At 54.3% G+C, this 20,382-nt stretch overlaps 1 protein-coding gene across 2 annotated transcripts in view; it reads right to left on the bottom strand.

Annotated features, from left to right (window-relative positions):
• Positions 1-284: 284 nt before the first annotated feature.
• Positions 285-20,382, bottom strand: part of MYO1D (myosin ID) — a 67,172-nt gene continuing 47,074 nt past the window's right edge. For both annotated transcript variants that reach the window (XM_015885440.2, XM_015885441.2), the window contains 2 exons: positions 17,627-17,781; positions 285-2,091 (listed from right to left, as the gene is read on the bottom strand). In XM_015885440.2, coding sequence (XP_015740926.1) covers positions 1,935-2,091; positions 17,627-17,781 — 312 coding nt within the window. In that variant the 3' untranslated portion in view covers positions 285-1,934. The remainder of the gene's footprint in view (positions 2,092-17,626; positions 17,782-20,382) is intronic.

Here is a 20,382-nt window from a genome sequence, read left to right as displayed (position 1 = left end):
AAAACAAAAACAAGAAAAAAATGACCGCTCACAAAACAACAACAACAAACAAAACCCCCCAAGGCCGGATTTGGGGCCGCAGCCCGCAGCGCCAACCGACCCCCCCCCTTTATCCCATCCCCTTTTCCCATCCCCCTTTTCCCATCCCCCCTTTTCCATCCCCTTTTCCCCCCCCCCCCCGCACAGCGGGACCCGCTGCCCCCCGTGTCGGTTTTTTTTAGTGCAATCCCGTAGATCCGTCGGGCCTTTGGTGGGTTTCGTCCTTAATTTATATCTTCGTCTCCTTTTTGTATGTGTGTGTACAGTGCGTTTGTACGTGCGTGTGGTTTCCGACCCGACACAACGTGTCCCGGCTCCTCGGGTGCCTGTAATTTAATGCCCCCCCCCCCTCCAAAAAAAAACCCCCATCCCCCCCCAAACCCCTTATTTTTATTTATTTTTGTACTGTGCTGATGAAATAAAACGCACTGAGCATCCACTGCAGCATCCATTGCATCCATCACTGCATTTATCATTGCATCCATCACTGCATCCACTGCAGCATCCACTGCATCCATCACTGCATCCATCACTGCATCCAGTGCAGCATCCATTGCATCCATCACTGCATTTATCACTGCATCCACTGCAGCATCCATTGCATCCATCACTGCATCCATCTCTGCATCCTCTGCAGCATCCATTGCATCCATCACTGCATTTATCATTGCATTTATCACTGCATCCACTGCAGCATCCACTGCAGCATCCACTGCATCCATCTCTGCATCCATCACTGCATTTATCACTGCATCCACTGCAGCATCCATCATCACTGCATCCATCGCTGCATCCCTCACTGCACCCATTGCAGCCCCCATCGCACGGCGCCGCTCCTCCCCGTGCCGGGTGTCTCCGGTTGGTGACACGGAGGGTCCCTTTTGTGGCTCTTTTATTCGTTCCAATTATCGACCTGGCTTGAAAAAACGCGACTGAAATAAACGAGGCTTTGCTGCATCGCGCCGCCGGCTTCAGCGACGGCTCCTTTAACGGCGGCGCAGAAGCGGCTCTGGGCCGTCGGGAACAAAGCAGAACCGTATAGATCTCCTTTATATTATATATATATATTTATATATATATAAAACCAGAGCCGGACCAGACGATGCGTTTCATACAGAACATCTCGTGACATCGCGGCCGATCCCGCAGTTTCCCGAACCTCCTCCCCGCGATTCCGCAGCAGCGGGGACACGAAACGGGCCCGGAGCGCAAAGGGGGCAGCGCCGGGGGGGGCTGCGGGTCCCGCTGCGGAGCGATGGGGCGGGGGCTGCGGGGACGAACCCGACGGACACGGCGCTGTGGGGCGGCCCCGCGACCCACCGATGGGGCCCGTCGGGGCGTGCGGGGTCGTTGTGCTGCCCCACGGCCGCGGCTTTGGGCTCTGATGGCGTTTCTGAGCCGTATCGCGGCGGGTCCCGGCCTGACCGGCAGTGCCGGGAGCGGCTGCGCTGCGGCCGGTGGGAGCCGCGGGGCCCGGCTCAGCCCCACGCCGCGTCCTGCAGCCCCGCAGCACACGAGTGGGGGGGGGGGGGAAGAATTAAGGCAAGACCGGCACGGGGAGCTCACACAACCGCCCCGGCCAAGCGGGCCGCACAGCCCCCCCCGCTGCTCCGCGCTGCCGGACCGTGTCTGTGTCCTCCGACGGACCGAACCGGCGGGGAGGGCTCAAGGCATCGCCGTGGGGGGGCGGGGAGGACATCGGTACCATAAATGCTTTGGGGCTGGGGGGCGAGTTCAGAAGCGCTTCCCACCGTCCCGACCCACGGACGCAGAACCGCTCCCGGATCCGGGTCCGTTCGGCCCCGAGCGGCGGCGGCGTCCGGCCTCCAAACGGGCCCCGCGTTCCGGCCGCGCTGCGGGGCGGACGATCGCGGCTCCCGGGGGCGGCGGGGCCGTTATTTGCCCGGCACGGAGAGCACGAACCCGGAGCGATGCTTGGTGAAATCCGGCTGCGATTGGTCGATCCGCGTCTCCACGGAGACGGAGCATTTCCTGCCGTGCAGGCTGCACTGCACCGGGTGGGTCACGGTGACGCGCAGTGAGCGCTTCTCGCTGCAAAGCAAAGGGACAAGAACCGTCAGCCCGCAGCGGACACGGCGCCGTGCGGGAGCTGCGAGCATTGAGGCCCCGATCCCGCTTAGGCCGCTATTCTTAGCACGTCTTAACGGGACGCGCTGAGCTCCCCACGTCACGCACCGACACGGCACGTGGGGCAGGACGGGCTGCGGGTCCGGCCAGCAGCGCTGGGAACCGCGACATCCCGCAGGGACACAACCCGGCTCCACCAACACGGGGAGATGCGGCACGACCCCGAGGGGCTGGGGACACAAAGGACGGGGGGGGGATAAGGGGGGTCACACAGAGCCGAGCAGGGCAGGGGAGACCCCCGAGATCCTCTTCACATGGAGCCAATGCCTCATTTCTGCGCTGCCTCATTTCTGCGCTGCCTCCCTTTGCTCTGCCTCCCTCCTGCCCCGCATCAAAGCCCGCAGCCATTGATCCCTTACAAAGCTTTTGCTGGAGCTGCTCAGCAGGATGAAAAGCCGGGAATTCCCAGGAAATCTCATCAGCGAAGCAGCCCGCAGCGAACAAAGCGGCCGGCACCGCAGGCAACGTGCTGTTAGTTCATGTCCTCCAACAGGAGGAAGATCCCCAGCACATCCATGGGGTGCAGATCCGGCACCCAACGGCCGCCCCAACCCTCAGCCACCCTGAGATGTGAGGAACGGCTCCCAACCAGCTCCTGGCTCCGGTGCAATCAGACACAAAACGGCCCCTTATAATGAGAAACTGCTGTGCCAGAAATGGGACCCAGTCCCTGCCCTTGGATGGAGTGAGAGCATCAGAAATGCAGCAGCACATCGATAATGGGGAGCACTTAGGAAGATGAAGGGAGAGTGTGTTCCTGGCTCTGACATCTCAGCTCCATCCTGCGTGGGATGAGCAGCACTGAATGTGACCCGTCCCAGCAGCGCTCCCTGCCAGCACCCAGCAGGGCTGAGCGCTGCACATCCAGCACGGGGGCTCCTGACGGCCACGTCCCTCCTGAGATGTTGGTTTAGAGTTCATTGAGCCATGGACTCGTGGGATGGTTGGGTTGGAAGGGACCTTAACGGTCACAGGAACATGGGATCATGGCATGGTTGGGTCAGGTTGGGTTACACTGAGTTGGGTTGGGTTGAGTGGGGTTGGGTTGGGTCACATTGGGTTTGGTTGAGTGGGGTTGGGTTACATTGGGTTGGGTTGGGTTACATTGGGTTGGGTTACATTGGGTTGGGTTCAGTTGGGCTACATTGGGTTGGGTTGGGTTGATCTACATTGGGTTGGGTTGTGTTGGGCTACACTGGGTTGGGTTGAGTTGGGTTGCGTTGGGTTGAGTTGGGTTACATTGGGTTGGGTTGGGTTGCGTTGGGTTGAGTTGGGTTACATTGGGTTGGGTTGGGTTGCGTTGAGTTGGAAGGCACCTTGAAGACCACAGACCCATAAAACCACAGCACAGTGGGGTTGAAAGGGACCCCAAAGACTCATCCACAGCCACGGGCATTGCCACGGATGGGGCACCCCACTTCTCTGGGAGCCCCATGGTTAAGGGATGCAGAAATTCCAGAAGAAATTCCCTCAGTGGGCACCATTCCCCTCCTGCAGAGATTGGGGTGGGGGGTTTGGGTCACTGTGGGTCACTGGGCTGTGTTCCTCCCACACCAACACGGGGATGGGGGCTCCTGAGCCCTGTAGGGATCCCTAAGCTCTGTAGGATCCCTGAGCTCTGTGGGATCCCTGAGTTCTGTAGGATCCCTGAGCTCTGTGGGATCCCTGAGCTCTGTAGGGATCCCTGAGTTCTGTAGGATCCCTGAGCTCTGTGGGATCCCTGAGCTCTGTAGGGATCCCTGAGTTCTGTAGGATCCCTGAGCTCTGTGGGATCCCTGAGCTCTGTAGGATCCCTGAGTTCTGTAGGATCCCTGAGCTCTGTAGGATCCCTGAGCTCTGTAGGATCCCTGAGCTCTGTGGGATCCCTGAGGTCTGTGGGATCCCTGAGCTCTGTAGGATCTCCATCCCCCGCTGCCCTTTGATTGAGCGGCACCTTCAGCATCCCAGCTCACGTCACCATGGCAGCCGGGCACTCAGCATCCCAGCCCATGCGCTGAGTGCAGCCAATCCCCGCACCCCACACAACCCCACAGCGCCCAGAGCTGTGTCAAACCCCACGTGCCCCCGGGATGTTCCCATTGTGCCCCATGGATGTTCCCATTGGGATCACAGCCCTGAGCTGTGGGGACGCCCCTCTGCACCCCTCTGAGGGGGAGGGGGAGGGGGAAGGGGGAGGGGGAGGGGGAGGGGGAGGGGGAGGGGGGAGGGGAGGGCGGGAGGGGGGAGGGGGAGGGAGAGGGAGAGGGAGCCAGGGAGAGGGAGAGGGAGAGGGAGAGGGAGAGGGAAGAGGGAGAGGGAGAGGGAGAGGGAGAGGGAGAGGCGAGAGGGGAGCGGAGAGGGAGAGGGAGAGGGAGAGGGAGAGGGAGAGGAGAGGAGAGGAGAGGAGAGGAGAGGAGAGGAGAGGATGGAGCTCTGGGAATCAGAGCTAAGTGGAAGGTTCCGAGGCTGCCATCCCAAACACAGGGCTGGCACTTCAGCTGCACTTTGCTCTCGTTGCTTCCTTCACCCCACACGGGAGCAGTTCACACAGGCCGCTGCCTTCTTTAAGTGCCTGACCTCTTTCTGCTTCACCTCCTCCTAACTTATTCCTCTGCACTTAGAGATCAGCAGATCTGCACCTGGCTCTGAGCAATGTGCTGCATCCAGCGCAGCTGCAGCCATTCACACACAACCAGCTCCAGCTCCAGCACTCCGTATCCACTCATTTCACTGCTGAGCAGAACCCCCCCCTCCTGCAGGCAGCTCCCCCTTCTGGGCTCAGCAGAGTTAAATCTGCCTCATTTCTCCCTGCAATAAATTGAACAACGGAGCGGTGAATGGGGAGAAATGAGCTGCAAAGCCAAGGCCGCCACTGCTAATGGATTAACTCTTTGTTCTGGGTCGTCACGAGGTTCCCTCTGTGTGTCCTGAAGGGCCACTGCAGCCAGGAGATAAGATGCCATAAAATAACCTTGGAGGTGTGGGCTGAGCCAAAGAGCTCCATGGAACAACAGCCACGATGGGAAAGGAATCCCCATGCCAAGGCAGGATGTGCGCTCAGACACCGTAAGAGCTTTGGTTACCTTTTGGACCACAGAGTGCCCTCCAGTCCAACCTGAGGACGCTGGTTTGGTGACACAGATGTGTCTGTGGGCTGCAGGGCTCAATGGTGGGTCCATAAACCACAGAGCAAATTTCTGCTGTTGGTGTCATGATCCAACCACTCTGCCTTCTTCCCATTAGTGATTCTGAGCACTGGTTCAGAGCACAAACACAACACCCATAACATGGCCATGGGCTGACACTGATGAGGATATTAAAGAGCATCAGCCCAGCTTCCCACCCAACTTCTAAATGCAAAGGTTGGAGCGTGGAGGAAAAGGCTTCCAGTGACCTCAGATGGATCTGGAGCCCCAAACTCTGTGTGGTGCAGGGGGAGGGACATGGAGAAGGATGGGATGGGATGGGATGGGATGGGATGGGATGGGATGGGATGGGATGGGATGGGATGGGATAGGATGAGATGGGATGGGAAGGGAAGGGAAGAGAGGGCAGGGGATGGAGCAGGGATGGTCAATGGATGGGATGGGTTGGGGATGGGATGGGGATGGGATGGGTTGGGGGATGAGGATGGGGATGGGATGGGTTGAAGATGGGGATGATGAAATAGGGACGAGGCTGGGTTGGGGATGAAGGTGGGACGGCATCTCCATGCTTGAGAAAATCTTTCTCAGCACTGACTGCTCAAGTGATCGCTCCATCAGCCTTCATCATCCCTTCACCTGCAAGACCCAAAGGAGAAGAGACCCGAAGAGAATGAGCTGCTGCCTGGCTGTATTTCAGGCTGCCTCCTCCTGAACCCCAGGGCTGGGATTGCACCTCTCCAGTGTCGGCCACTCCACGGGAAGGATTTAAAGACGACTTATCCAAAAATGACCATTAAAAGCTAAATTAAACCTATGCCTGCAGCCAACATCCTCCATTCCGGTTACTCAAGAAATGGCTTCAGCAGAACCTCAAAGCACTGCCCCCATCCCAGCCCACAGCACCACCTTAATAACAGCTTTGTTCCTCGGGAGCACAACGGCTCCATCCCAAACCTGCGATAGTGATGTACGTCTGCGCAGCCCCAACCCATTACTACAACAATCCATCCCAGGCTGCCATTTGCTAAATGGGATGCGTTCTTTGGGGAGAGGTAATGAAAGATGTCTATAAATCTGGTCAGACCGGACCGACAGAGCCGGGCTTTCATTTGACTTTGAAATTGCACTTCGTGGTCAGCCCTCAGAACTACGCACTGCAGGAGCTGCTTTGAAGCAGAGGGGCTTAAATGGAAGCTCTGTGTGTATGTGTGTGTGTGCAGAATGATTGGGGGAGTGGGGACAGCAGACAGGGATGGGGAGCGACGCTTTAACACCACGGGAATGAGCTCCGTGCTGATGTGCTGCATGGATGGAAGCAAAACAGCTCCTGCCTTTCCATCCCTCAACAGAAAGAAACAAGCGGAATGAACTCAGGGTGCTTCTGGGAAATGGGCTTTTTGCTGTGACTGGGTGTCATGTCCCCATTGCTGCTCTCTGAGCCTCTGTCAGCTCTGTAAGCAGTGATGGGGTTTGCAGAGCGCACAGATCGAGGGCTTCTCTTTTAGCTCTGTGCTAAAAATAAGAGGCGATGCTCCGTCCCTGCAGCAGACAGCACCGCGCTGCCCCCCTCCCCCACAAAGGAGCTGTATGGAACATGGTGGCTGTGCCACAAGAGGGGCTGCAGCCCCCAGCTCCCCTCGGCTCCCCATTACCACCAACGTGGGGCCGGGACCGCGGCCATTCCCGTCCTGATCCCGTTATTTTTAGGATGCGGCACCGCGCTGCACCAGGGATGCTCCTGTTGTATCCATGGCAATCATCCCCCGCAGCGGGTACCACATCCCCGTGAGCTCCATCACCCCGTTACAACAGCGGCCCCATCGCGGTGCTGTCACCCCACGGACCCCACGCTGCTGCTCCCCACCTCCACCCGCAGGAAACCACTGCTGCATCGCCGTCCCCGCGTGCACAGCTGTGTCAGCCTTGCACAGCGCTGCTGATGGGCTGCAAAACACCCTCAGCAACGCTCAGACCAACAGCCCGACCCGGGGCTGCAGAACAACAGATGCAGCGCAGCTCCGGCTTTCAGCATCCGACATCTCGGCCCCGCTCGGGACACGCAGCAAAACCCGACGTGGGATGCACAGACAAAAGGTTTCCCATGAACTCCATCCCTCCTCCACTGTCACACTTTCAAAACCGCTTCATAGAACAGAAAAGGACTAAATTTAGCTCAAGTTGCTGCTTTTTTCCCTGTTTGTCGCTGCTGTATTTGCCCGCCTGTATCAAAGGCGGCTGGATGGGAAGCGCAGCAGGCAGCGCCGACAGAGTTTGATGGCTGACGTTGTGCCCATTAACACGACTCCTCTCAGCCCCACGAGGAGCTGCAGCAGCACTGCTGGGAACACAGCGCAGCCACAGCAGGCTGTAACCGAGTGTGGAAGGGCTGCAGAGCCAAGGAACCACGGCATGGATGGGCAGGAAGGGATGTTAATGATCACAGAGCCATGGAGCCATGGCATGGATGGGCAGGAAGGGATGTTAAGGATCACAGAGCCATGGAGCCATGGCATGGCTGGGTTGGAGGGGACTCAGAACCATGGAATCACAGCACGGTTGGATTGGATGGGACTCCAATGGGCCCCAAAGTCCCCAGCTGTCCCCACCCACAGCCTTGGGCAGCCCCAGGACAGGACACCCACCAAACTGGCTGAGGATCCCCTCCATCCTCTCCTCCAGCTCACTCTCTTTAACACCATCCCCCACCCTTCTTTAACACCCTGCAATAGGAACCCGTGTGCCTCAGGACCTGATGCATATAAGGGCTATTCCAGCTGGGCAAGTACCTTGAGAAGGCAGTTCTGAGTCTGCTGGAAGCAAAACAAGGAGGATGACAGAGCTGGGGATGGGGCAGTGAAACAAACCCATTACAGCACTGGGGGAAGGCACCGCACGCCTCAGGGAGATTCAAGCTGATGTGTCATCACAGCAGGGCTGCGGCTGCAGCTCCTTCCATGGAAGGAAGGCAGCACAGAAGCCCTGAGAGGCAGCAGATGTTCTGTAGGTGGAAAGGGAGTCAGGGTTAAAAACAAAAGGCTGCGGTAGGAGTCACAAAGCTGCTGCGCACGTAAGTTTTTCCTTTCCGTTTTCCCCTCTAGTGATGCTTGAAAGTGAAAGAGGAAACACAAACATGTCCTTTCCAACTGCTTGAGATACCCCAGATAAACGCCTCGGGGATGGAAAGGAAAAGCTGAGAGATGGAAGGGATGGATGCAACTGATGGAGACAAGGAAGGGATGGACACAATGGATGGAGAAGAGGAAGGGATGGATTGAAAGGAGGAAGGGATGGATGTGATGGATGGGGAGGAGGGAGGGAAGCCCACAGCAGCAGCAGCCATCGGTGCTGGGATTCCAGTTGAAGTCCTTGGGCAGCCTGACTCCACCTGCTGCACTGCAGGAGCTCCAGGCAAACAGCGGAGCTCCAGAACTAAGAACACCAACACACCAACATGGAGCACATCGTCCTTCTGCTGGCTCCTTGTCTGCTGGGCTCTGCACAACCCCAGCAGCACAGGGACGTTCCTTCCCCTACAAGAGCAATGAACAGAACCCAGGCTGCAGAGCAAGGCGTGGAAATGGTGCACGAGGAGGCAGGCAGTGAGCTGAGGTGACACTGCAGAAGGGCTGACGCTGTGCTGAGTGCTCACACTTCAGTGCATTGTGCAATTTCCACATATACCCACAAGTTCCTCCTTAGGACGAAGGATTTGCACACACAGGAAGGAAGGCACTGGTTGCACTGTGACACCACAACGTGCAGAGCTGCAGGGCGGTGCTGCAGCATCCCCTCCTGATCCTGCACCACAATGAGCTCAGTAACCAAAGCCAAAGGGAGGCAGGTTTACAGCACTGTGCAAACACAGCAGGCTGGGGGGCTGACAGGCTGCATCTCCTGCATCAAACCTTGCAAAAAAGGGGCCAGAAGCAGAGCAGTGCTGGCCGTGCTGCCATTGCACACACACGTAGCAAACACCAACAGGAGGGCACTGCAGCTGTATGGACATGTGATGGTACCTGACACACCTGAGCAGCAGCCCTCCCACTCCAGACCCCAGGGAGGTTCTGAACATGGAGCCACCAGCACCAGAACACAGCCCTGGTGCTCTGCTATCACCCCTATGCTGTTTGTTTCTCCTTTAAGCACACCCCTCCAAGCTGTTCCTCCTGCTGCTCTCTGAGCCCTTTGTCTCCTGGTTTCTGCTGGTTGCAAAACGCAGCACTGGCAGAACTGCAGGAGAGGACTATTAACAGCCAGAAGTTTCCACGCCAGTCCTGATTATAAAGCAAATTAATTCCAGTCTGAGCCAAAGTGAGCCCAGCCCGGCAGCTGGGCAAACACAGATGCCTCCAAACAAACACAAGTGGGTGATGAACACTTTGGGGAATGGCATCCCTGCCCCTCTGCCCCCAGTGCAGCCTCCATTAAAGGCAGTGGAGACGTTCAGTGCTCTGCCCACCCATTTCTCCCTGTTCCTGGGTGGAAGGACGGCTGTGTGGGTTTGGGTACATGGGGGCGGTGGGGATGGGTTGGGGTTGGACCGGAGGATCACAGCATCACAGAATGGTTTGAGTTGGAAGGGATGCTTAAAGGCCATCAGGCCCAACTGCCCGCAGTGAGCAGAGGCACCCACAGCTCCATCAGTGCTCAGAGCCCATCCCTGACCCTGGGGCTGACAGCTGGGTTCAGCTCACCCACCCTACAGCGGTACCTTGTGCCCTCTGAGATGCACACGAGACATCTGCATGGAGCTGACAGATAGTGCACAGTCTATGGGAGGGACCCAGCTCTTTTATGGAAGTCCACAGCAGAGGGGGTGGGACACCTGAGGGAGCACGGAGAGCAGCAGGAACCCAATGGAGGATGTGTGTGAGCACAGCAGGGAGTGTGCAGGAACAGGAGATGTTCAAGGTGCAGCATCTCCAGCACAGCATGCAGCCCCACGCGGTGCTCGTCACCTTCACTGCTGAAATAAGGCATAGAGGACACCACAAACGTCACCCAGCAGAGCAGGGGCACCGGGTTCAGCCACCTGAAGGGCATTTTCCCTTTGCCCTTGTCTGCACTACAGACACCAGAACACGTCTGCCTGGATGCTGCAATGCACCTGCACGGCTGGAGGGCACCCCGAGAGCATCGCCTCCCCAACAAACATCCCTGCACATCTCCCAGCCGAGGCTCTGCAAAGCAAAGGGCAGAAGATCAGAGTGTGTCCTTTTAATCACAAGGGCTGATGGCCAGGAAGCCGTGCAGGGATCTGAGCCGCCTCTCCCCCTGCTGCTGTCACACCGGAGGATGCAGCAGCCACATGAAAGAGTGTTTCCCTGGGAAACAGGGCTAAAAATAGGGCGGCTGGGAGACGGGGTTTGGGAAACCGCAGTGAGGACGGAGCCCAGCTCTGCGTGTGGGTGGCTGATCCTCAGTGCTGGGAACAGACAGATCACGGAGCCCTTATGGCTGGAAGGACCCATAAAGGCCATCCAGCATGGCACCCCCGCAGGGACTGCACAGCTCCAGCATGCAGCATGGGGAGGGATCCCCAGTGCCCCATGGGGACATACAACCACAACAGCACAGTGGGATGGGTGCTCCCATATCCCCCCTTCCTGTGGGCTCAGCACTGAGGCAAAGCAGCCCTGTGTGCATTTAATTACCTGCATAAATTTGTCAGCCAGGGCTTCCATGTCGGACTCAACCCATCACAGCCCATGAATCACAGCACAGGGTTGTGCCATTTGTATGTAGGAATGCTCCATGTGCCAGGGATGCTCACTGACACCATGGGCTGCAGGAGATGAAGTGGTATGAAATACAGCAAGGAGATAAAGCACTGCTGCTGATCAACGCTTCGTAACGAGGAGCACACCCTGTGCACATTATAAGGTGAAAGGAGCCACTGGTCCATGCAGGGCACACTCAGTGGCCATAGCTATGCCACCATGCCCTCCATCCCTATTCATCTCCCACCTCCATCCCTATTCATCTCCCACCTCCATCCCTATTCATCTCCCACCTCCATCCCTATTCACCTCCCACCATTTCCCTGCCCCAGGGGAGCAGTGCTGAGGACACCAGGATGAGTCTCTCCTCCCCAGCCATTGCTCAGCACAGCACGGTCTGCACGCTGCCTACAGCTCCTCCTCGCTCCTTAAAAGAGAGCACAACATTATTTACAGCCTCATTTTAAGCCGTCGCCCCGGAGCCAGAAACTGAACTCATTTCCATAGACGCGGAGTGGTTTTACCAGTACTGAGGAGCTCATTACCTCCCTGTCCCCAACCTCCACAGTGACTGTCACCTCCTGCAGGGACAGCAGAGCGCAGCAGCACAGCCCTGTGATGGGCAGACAGAGGGAAACAGAAAGAAAGAGATCTCAAAAACACATTTTTCATCGGCTGTGGCTGAACAAACGGGGGCCCATCATTCCCATTCATTATCATTCTGCTCTCAGCTCCTCGCAGGCTGAAGCCAGAGCTCCAGCACAGGCTCAGAGAGCAGGGAAGGGGGTTCTAAGTAGGTCAGAGCCGAGGATGATCAAGAAGAGTCTTTCTGGTGCTGTTTTTGGTTGCTGACAGCTACCAGAGCCCTCATCTGACAACATGAGAGTGCTGGGAGCAAACGGTGCTGAGCAGCAGCAAGGTGGGCACTGCATGCAGGGGGCACACGATTGGAAAGTGAGAGATGTGAGGAAACATGGAGGGGGGTTGTAGGATTTAATGGGGTTGCAGCACCACCCCCTTTTCCCTTTCTGGTTCCTGTTCCCATCCTTGGTTTCTCATGATGGGGAGCTCAGCCTCCAGGCACCCCCCGCCTCGCTGAGCAGTGTGTGAGGAGGAGGAAAACCCCAACACTGAGGGAGAGTCGGGAAGGAAATGCAAATGTTGGGGTGTGCCAAGGCCAGAAGAAGAGCTTCACTGTGTGCATGGGGGCCCAAACTGCAGCTGAGCCCAAAGCCCAGCAGGACAGCACAGCTCAGAGCCTGCGCTGGGGCAGCACAGGGAGAGCCAGCAGCATCCCAAAGCATGGAGACAGACTGCTCTGTGGCTGTAGGAGAAACAAGTTTGGTTTCATTTTGAGACACGCAGGAGATGCATGATGCCATTTCAGATTAGAGCTCCCATCCTACACAGCTCTGCCTCTCTGGCACATGGTTCCTACAGCCCATCCATTCTCACACACAGTGCAGGCTTCCTCAGGGTCCTCAGGGAGGAGAAGTCAAAGAGCACCACATTTAACCATCAGCCCAGTCACAGAATCAGGGAGCATTAAAAGCTCTCCATGATCACCAAATGTGACCGTAAGTCTGAGATGGGGGTGGGGGGGAGCAGCCTCGATGCTGGAAGCTCAACGAAGCGTTTCAGTGGTGAAAATACCCTTTGGGAGGCACTGGGGCTCTGCAGGTCCAACCGAGCGAGGAACCGATGGCAGCAGAGGCAGAGCTGCATCTCAGCTCCACGCAGAGCTGGGCAGCACTGGGGAAATGCTGGTCAAAGGGAAACCAGCAGAGAGGGGATGACTCCAAGCGGAAGCAGAGCGCTGGGCCATGAAACGGGGGGGTTCTGACTGAGCACAACCCAACAGCTCGGGGGAAACACAAAGCAAGCGGCGCAGAAATGGCTGCAGACATCTGTCAGCACTGCTAACAGCACAGCTCTGCAGGAAGGGCAGAATGAACGGGGAAAGGGAGCAGAGGAAGATCAACGGGGGGTCTGCAAAGACAGTGGGGAGAAAGGCTGCTATGAACATGAAGCCCAACCCCAACTACCCCAGCAGAGAACCATCAGGGGTGGAGAAGACCTCCAAGGTCATCCAGTCAACACAGCCAACCCAGAGTCGTTATGGTTGGAAACAACCTCAGATGTGCAGTTCCACCCATAGCACCAAACCTCCAGGCTCTGCTGCTGAGCACCAGATGCAGAACCAGGTCCTTACTCTGCCTCTCTTATCTTGGCTCCCTCCAACCTCCCCACTTTCTTCAGCACCACTTGCACTGTAAACTATGGCGCGTAGCACTGAGCTGCAGGCACATCCAACAGCCTCATTCTTAGAAGGGAATTCACTTCGGATCATCCTCACACCTCTCCCTTGGAAAACGGGGAGGAAAAGGCAACGTTTAAGGAACAGCAAACCCACAATGAATTAGGGATGTGAAGGACTGAAATGCCGCCAGCTCATTAAAACAGCACAGAGCTCATCATAACAGCCCTCATGCAAATCCTTTTGATTCGCATAAAAGAGACACAAAACCCAACAACCATTTGGCACAGCAGAGCGGAGCCACGGACAAAACACCCGTCAGATATTGGTGTGCGGGAGCACAGGTTGGAGAAGGAGAAGTCCTAAGCAGAGCAATGCGCCAGGCTCAATACTGGAGGTAGATGCGCTTTGATTTGGAGCTGTGAGTTTGATGCTTTTTCTTCTCTGGGACAAAAAGTCACAACAGAAGCCAGAGCTGGTCATGAGTTAAAGGCTGAGTTTCTCTTCCTTCCACCATGGGATGTCTGACGACCCTCTGCATTGTAGACATGCCCAGCAGTGTGTTGTGCTCTTTACCGCATCCAGATCTCATCAGTCTGATGCACCAAACCCACCTCGACCCCCTGCCCAGAAAAACATCGTTATGCACCAAAGTCACCACTGGAAGAGCAGCCTCAGGAGCACAGCACCCACGTGAGATCAGTTTGAGCACGGAGGGCATAAGATGAGACCACGTGGAAACACATAGAAGGAAAGAAGGCTCAAAAGAGATTTGGGCTCTGCCAATGATATCAAGTGAAAAACTAGAAGGAAAAACATGTTCACGTGTACTCTTATGATACTTTATGCAAGGATGTGGGGAAAAAACCCAGATGTTTCTGATGAAATTATCAAATATTTTATGATTTCAAGAGAAAAAATGCAACGCATCAAACGGGTACGACGGGTTGGAGTCATCCTCATAGGAATGATAGGTACGGAGAAAGGAGGGCTGGAAGCAGGTGATCAATCAGGGCCCTTCAATCCAACCTCTGTATGATCCTCTGAGCTGTTTTTGGAGTGCCTTAAGGAACACCCCCTCAATATCCCTGACATAAAATCATTTCAGAGAACGCCAAGCAGCCAATCTTGGGGGAAGCCAACCTCCTGCAATGCACACCAAGCTCCAATGGCTCCCCTCTGCAAAGACCTCCATCCCAGGAGCAAAATTCTTCATTCTTTCAAGAATAACATCAAGCACAACAAACTGCCACCACCGTGTGACCAGACACCATCATTTACTTGTAGATTTAGGGGCCAAGCACTCAAGCAAAGGATTAATGAACTCAAGATCAAACTTGGCCTCTTGAGAGCCCAACTCTGTCCAGAGCTCAGGTCACCCTCACCACAAATTCAGCACTGCAGGAGACAAAGTCATCTGCGTTGTGCTATGGATATGTTGAGAAGTGTCATAAAAAAACACTCATGGTTTTGGTTGGGGGTTCAGGGCCCATTTTGGAGATGGTGAATGAGCAGCGTTGTAGCATTAGGAAAATGAGTTTTAATTCAGAATCAATCCTCGTGTAATGTCCTTATGAGCCCCATCCTGGCAGCACAGCTGGCAGAAAGTTCATCAACAGCTGAAGAAACCCCTTTTAAATAACACAAAATTAAGAGAGAACATCAAGAGTGCTCTGCATCACAGTGCTAGGAGTCCTGTTGGTACCTCCAGGGCAAGAAGACAACAGAACTGCCACCTCTGCAATGTATTTTCCAATGAAAAGCTGTCAGTTCGTAACCCAAGTTACTACAGCGTGGTCAGCAAACCTGCACAGAGCTCAGCAGGGATGGTGACAACAACTGCAACTGAAAGGTAAATAAATGGCAGCTGGATTTCCTCAGACTTATCTACAAAGACGTTGGAGGAATTAAGGTACTTTCTCCATTGCACAGATGAGTACCTGGTGCTTCAACCTGACAGCTCACTGCAGGCTCCCAAAGCTCCGTTATGAAGAGGAATTTGTACACAAACAAAGCTGTTTATGCTCTGCTCGGACATTGAAAAAAACATGATGGGAGAATCTGCTCTGAATAAAGTCTGCCCCTTTGTCAGCCTGCAGCCGCCCTAACAATGGTGTCAGCCACTGGCGCAGCTGAATCAGAGCTGAACATGGGTTGGTTGGCACTGGTGACAAAGGACAAATGGCGTTCGGCAGCGATTCAGAGCAGTTTGCTTTCCTGAAGCTGCCCCTTTTGATCACATCGAGCCAACAGAAAGCTCAGTTTGGATGGAAACCCCCAGGAATGGAGAGCTCCTCCACCCACTGCCAGCAATGGACAACCATCACTGTGTGCACACAGCCCAAGGGATGGACGGATGGGATAGCACAGCTGTAACACAGGGTGAAGGATGGGTTAAGCACACACCACCACCCAGGCACTTCCAAACCCCAGTTTGGGTTCTTCTTTCTTCTTGGTTCTTCTTCGGGTTCCTCTTTCTTTTTATGTTGAATCTCTTTGGTTTTTGCTTGTTTGGTCTTTGTTGTTTTAAATGGACAGCATCAAGAAATGGACTGAATGCCCCCCTCCACCCCAACACAACTGACTGAAGGTGGGTATCTGCAGAGCGCTGCCTCCCATCAACCCAACGAACCAAAATCCAAACCAAATAACCCAAAACAGCCCTCAGCTGCCGCCCGCCAAACCTACACACAACCCAACCTCGCTGCTCCCACAGTTCAGCTGACGTCCCGAAATGCCCACATGGAACTGAAGCACAACACTGGATGCAGTGTTATAAACATGGAACTGAAGCACAACACTGGATGCAGGTGATAAGGAAAGCTGCCACCTTCCTAAAGGCACCACTGTGTCGTGCTCAAGGACAGGACGACCAACACGGATGGGACCCACAGCACTGACCTGCCACCCCTTAATGAACTCCTCCATGGCCAATAGATTTGCAGTGCCAAGGCAACCGGCCCCAAAGCCCTCCCGTTTAAGAAGCCAGAAATAAAGACAATTAATCCAGAGTGCTGTAATGATTAAAATAGGCTGACGGGTCTCAGTTTGCAACAGGAAATATGAAATTATCCTTCGGCGAGTGATTTTCTGCTGGAATTCTGCAGGGATTGCTTTCACTTCAGCACTGCTGAAACCTCACCATGGTGCTATAAAGAACGGCTGCAACCACACTCAGAGAGGATCCTAAACAAGAGCCTGCTACCCCCAGGGGAGCTGCCCCACATCGCGTGTTCTGAGTCCCCTTGGAGGGTCCCACAGCCATTGGGTTTCCCCAAGAGCTCCCTGCTGGATCCAGGGAAACCTGACAGTGGCACACAGTGACCGCTAATCCTATTTCAGGAGGGATTCCCAAAGTGCCTCTCGAGCAGCGGGTCAGTTAATCCCATCCACCAATGGGATTTCTTTCACATTAAGGAAATGGAAACTGAGTGAAAACGTGAATGTTCCCATTTTCTCTTGTGATTTGCAGGTATTGCTTTGATGAGGGACAGTGCAACATTTGGGTATTCAGGAAATTAAAGGGGAGCTGCTCCTGTATGTTACTATTAAACCCACAACCTCCATCAGACAGCAGAGAAAAAGTGGCTTTTAGGGACCTAACAGAACCTAAATTCACTCCCACCACCCTTCCAACACAGCTCTATGTGAACATTTACCCACAAAGTCTCCTCTTAAGGGGTCACAATTGGGATGTGATATTGAGAAACACAACAACCAGTGCTGCATGTGATGCCAATCAGCATCGATTCTCACACAAATCTGCTCTGCAGGAGCAGGAGATGAACCCTGCAGGTCTGTCCACTGCTCACACACGTCTCTACAGGGTCAGTTCTGCATCTGCAATGCAGTGAGTGCTGTGCAGCTTTTGGGCTGCAAGAAACAACACAGTTTGTTGCTCGTTCTGCTCCACCTCCCTGGAGCTCCACACACAGCAACAACCTCGGGGCTCCATCCTGACCACTAAAGCAGATTTTGCACAGTGACCTCAGGGAAACAGGTGCCATTTTACAGCTCAAGCACTAAATCATCGACTGACACTGGGGGTAGGGAAACCATCTGAGAAAGGAAGGGCTGTGTTTTAGTTTGTAGGCGTTAAGAGCTTGGCCTTAAAGTGCTGTTTGAGTTGACGGGCTTAAAATGCACATTAAGTGGTATTTGGCCCCAAATATCCATGCTCTAATGAACACATATAGAGAAAGAAGGGTTAAACAAAGCATAGTCTCAAAGAATAAATGCTCTGGTATCCCAGTAGCAGTGAAGGAACACAGATAAAACTCAAGGGTGACACCAAAGTGACATTCTGGACGTGGCTATAGTGAGTTTGCAGCACCGACCTCTTGAAGTGGCTGGCCAGGACGCCCACCAGCTCTCCAACCCTGCTGTCGTTGGATGGCTCTTTGCTGGAGAGGCAGACGATGAGATCCTTGTTGTCCTTGGTGTGGAAAACCACCAGCTGGTCCTTTCCATTGGAGACGCTCAACCCAACCAACTGTGAAGAGAAAGTCAGAACAATGTCAAATACATGGGGGTAATTTGTTACGGCCACACCAGCTCCTTCCCCTCCATTTCTGCCTCCACCACCAAGAGCCAAAGGGAATGGCTCTGCGTGCTCCTCCCAGCTGAAGAAAAAAGGGTAAAACAACAGGCTGCAGGTTGTTTTGTTTTGTAGGGAAAGAAAACATAAGGATTAAAATAAAGAGAAAAAGGAAGAGAAGCCAGCAGGCAACTACATGGACACATTGGTGTAAGAAAAAGGAGGAGAGAGAGGAAGGAGGGAGGAAAAAAAACCAATGAATACAAAGATGCTGGAGCAGATGCTCACTGTGCACCCAATGATGACACAAATCCTGGAGCCAGGCAGAGGGAAACCACAACCTCCTCCAAGCAAAAGGCACCGATGAACCATTTCTGAGACTCAAAATCTCATCATTCCCTTTTTTAAAGAAGAAAACGCCCTCTATGTACCCCCACTGCCTGCACTGCAAAGCAGCTGAGCACAACCCGACCTGCTCCCAGCTGCACATACCCAACACAGGTGGGGTTTATTCTTTCCCACTGACCCTATTTTGAGGCTGTGAAATACTTTCACGGAGCTGCACTTCATGCACACACACACCGACAGCTGCTGGGCTTTACGGTGTCCCTTACAATTCATTTGCACGCTTAAATAACATCTCGGGAGCACAACGGCACCACGGGGACCTCTGCCACGATGGCTGTGCTGTGTGCAGGGCAGGAGCGACCAACAACTGAAGTGTCTGAATCTGAAAAGCCAAGTGAAGCATTAAATTATTCAACAGAGCTTTGTCACAAGTCCAAGAGCTCATCATCGAAACCGGCCTATTTCAGCCCCTCCCATTCAAAAGGCTGAACAAATAAAAGTAATACAAATGGGATCATTTTAGAGAAGGTGCTTAACTGGGCATTTACAAACATTGATATCAGTTCTGCCCAGCAGCTGCAGAGCTCTGCTTATGACATGCAGCACTGCAGCCCCGAGATCTTCCTGCTTCCCAGTCACCTCCAGTCCCCTTAACGCCCACAATAAGGGAATGCAGAACGTGGAATGCAAGTGGGTACAACACGAAGGGCTGCACTGAAAGCAAAGCTGAGGGAGATGGGGAACGCAGCGCAGCCCTGACAACCAGTGATGGGAGCAGCAGACATCAGCTGATGTCTCCAAAGAGATTTCCATGGAAACAGCAGCCCTGAGGAGCGCCACGTTGACAGGGTGCTTGGAAAGGCTGACAGCAAAGCTCAGCTCTCAATGCATTCACACTGGAAGGGCCGCCCACCTTCCCAATGGACACACACACCGTTCTGGTAGGACCTATTTTACACCAATATCTATGAACACTGCTGTAATTGTTACCCATTTGCTTCTCCTATTGGTTCCAACGGTTATTTCCCAGTAGGGATGGTGCTGTTGGCTGCAGGTCAGTGGGATCAGCGCATGCACCACGATGCCATCCCAGCGTGAGCAGATTTCCTCCTGTTTCCATGGTGCAGCAGCAGGAGGCAAAAGGCTTTGGCCAACAGAGCAATGCATGGCTCAGCATTTACCGTGCTGGAATATGACTCTGACACCTGTGTGGGTCCTTTGGAGCCATTTCCCCTACAAAGCACTTAATGGCCACGGCTCAGCTCATGTCCATTGTACAGCCCAGAAGGAATCATCGCAGAGCTATGAATGAAGCTGATTCCTATCTGTGGCAATTTAAGTACGTGATGCACAAAATCCCACCTGGTTGGTCTGAGCTCACCTTGATCCTATGAAAAAAAACCCTCCACCTTTTAGAGTCTGCTGTGCATTTAAGGAGTTTGTCAGCACAGGGAAGAGTCACTCACTGAGATTGCTAAACGCAGCCCTGCTGACAGCTTCGTTTGGCACAATTAAGAGATAACGTCAGTGCAGCTCAGGAGATGACCTGCAGTGGCTGCAGAACGGCAGCAAAGCCTTTGCAGAAGAAGAGGAACCGTCCCCGTGGCACTGCTCTGCTACAACACACACACCAGGATGCACCAGCAGTTACCCCACATTGCGCCGGGTCTGGTGGATAACCAGCAAGGAAACCAGGAAGGGACCCATCAACCCAACGTTTGGATGCCATCTCAGCTAATCACTCACTCCACATTTGCAGATTAGGTTTTACTGCTCCTCTGAGCCCATTTTTAGCACTGTGGGACCGGGGGGCGGTTTATTATTCCTTCAAATGCAAACGTCACAAGCAATTTGTGTAGGACATCTGCAAGCAGTGCAGCCAGGTTCTGTAGGGTGGAGATAATCACAGCAGCATTACCTCAGGCTGACGGAAACAAACAGGTTGAATCCACGCTCTAAGAGGAGCTTTTCTCCCTTCCCCCCTTCCTCCCAGTGATAATCTGCTGCTCTGTGACTGGCAGCTAAATGCTGCTTACATTAAACATGAACAAATATATATAAATCAATTCAAACAACGTTTGGGATCAAAAGAACCCCCCAGAGACAGAGCAAACGTGTCTCAAGCTTCTGTGAAATGCCAGACCCTGACGGGGCCAAACTCCTGCAGCACAAATGAATAACAAAACAGCAGAAGGAAGAGAAGAACGT

This window comes from Coturnix japonica, chromosome 27, assembly GCF_001577835.2.
Source record: "Coturnix japonica isolate 7356 chromosome 27, Coturnix japonica 2.1, whole genome shotgun sequence".
In the NCBI taxonomy this organism is placed as follows: domain Eukaryota; kingdom Metazoa; phylum Chordata; class Aves; order Galliformes; family Phasianidae; genus Coturnix; species Coturnix japonica.
The sequence above is the reverse complement of the archived record's forward strand: the minus strand, read 5'-3'. Positions and strand labels throughout refer to the sequence as shown.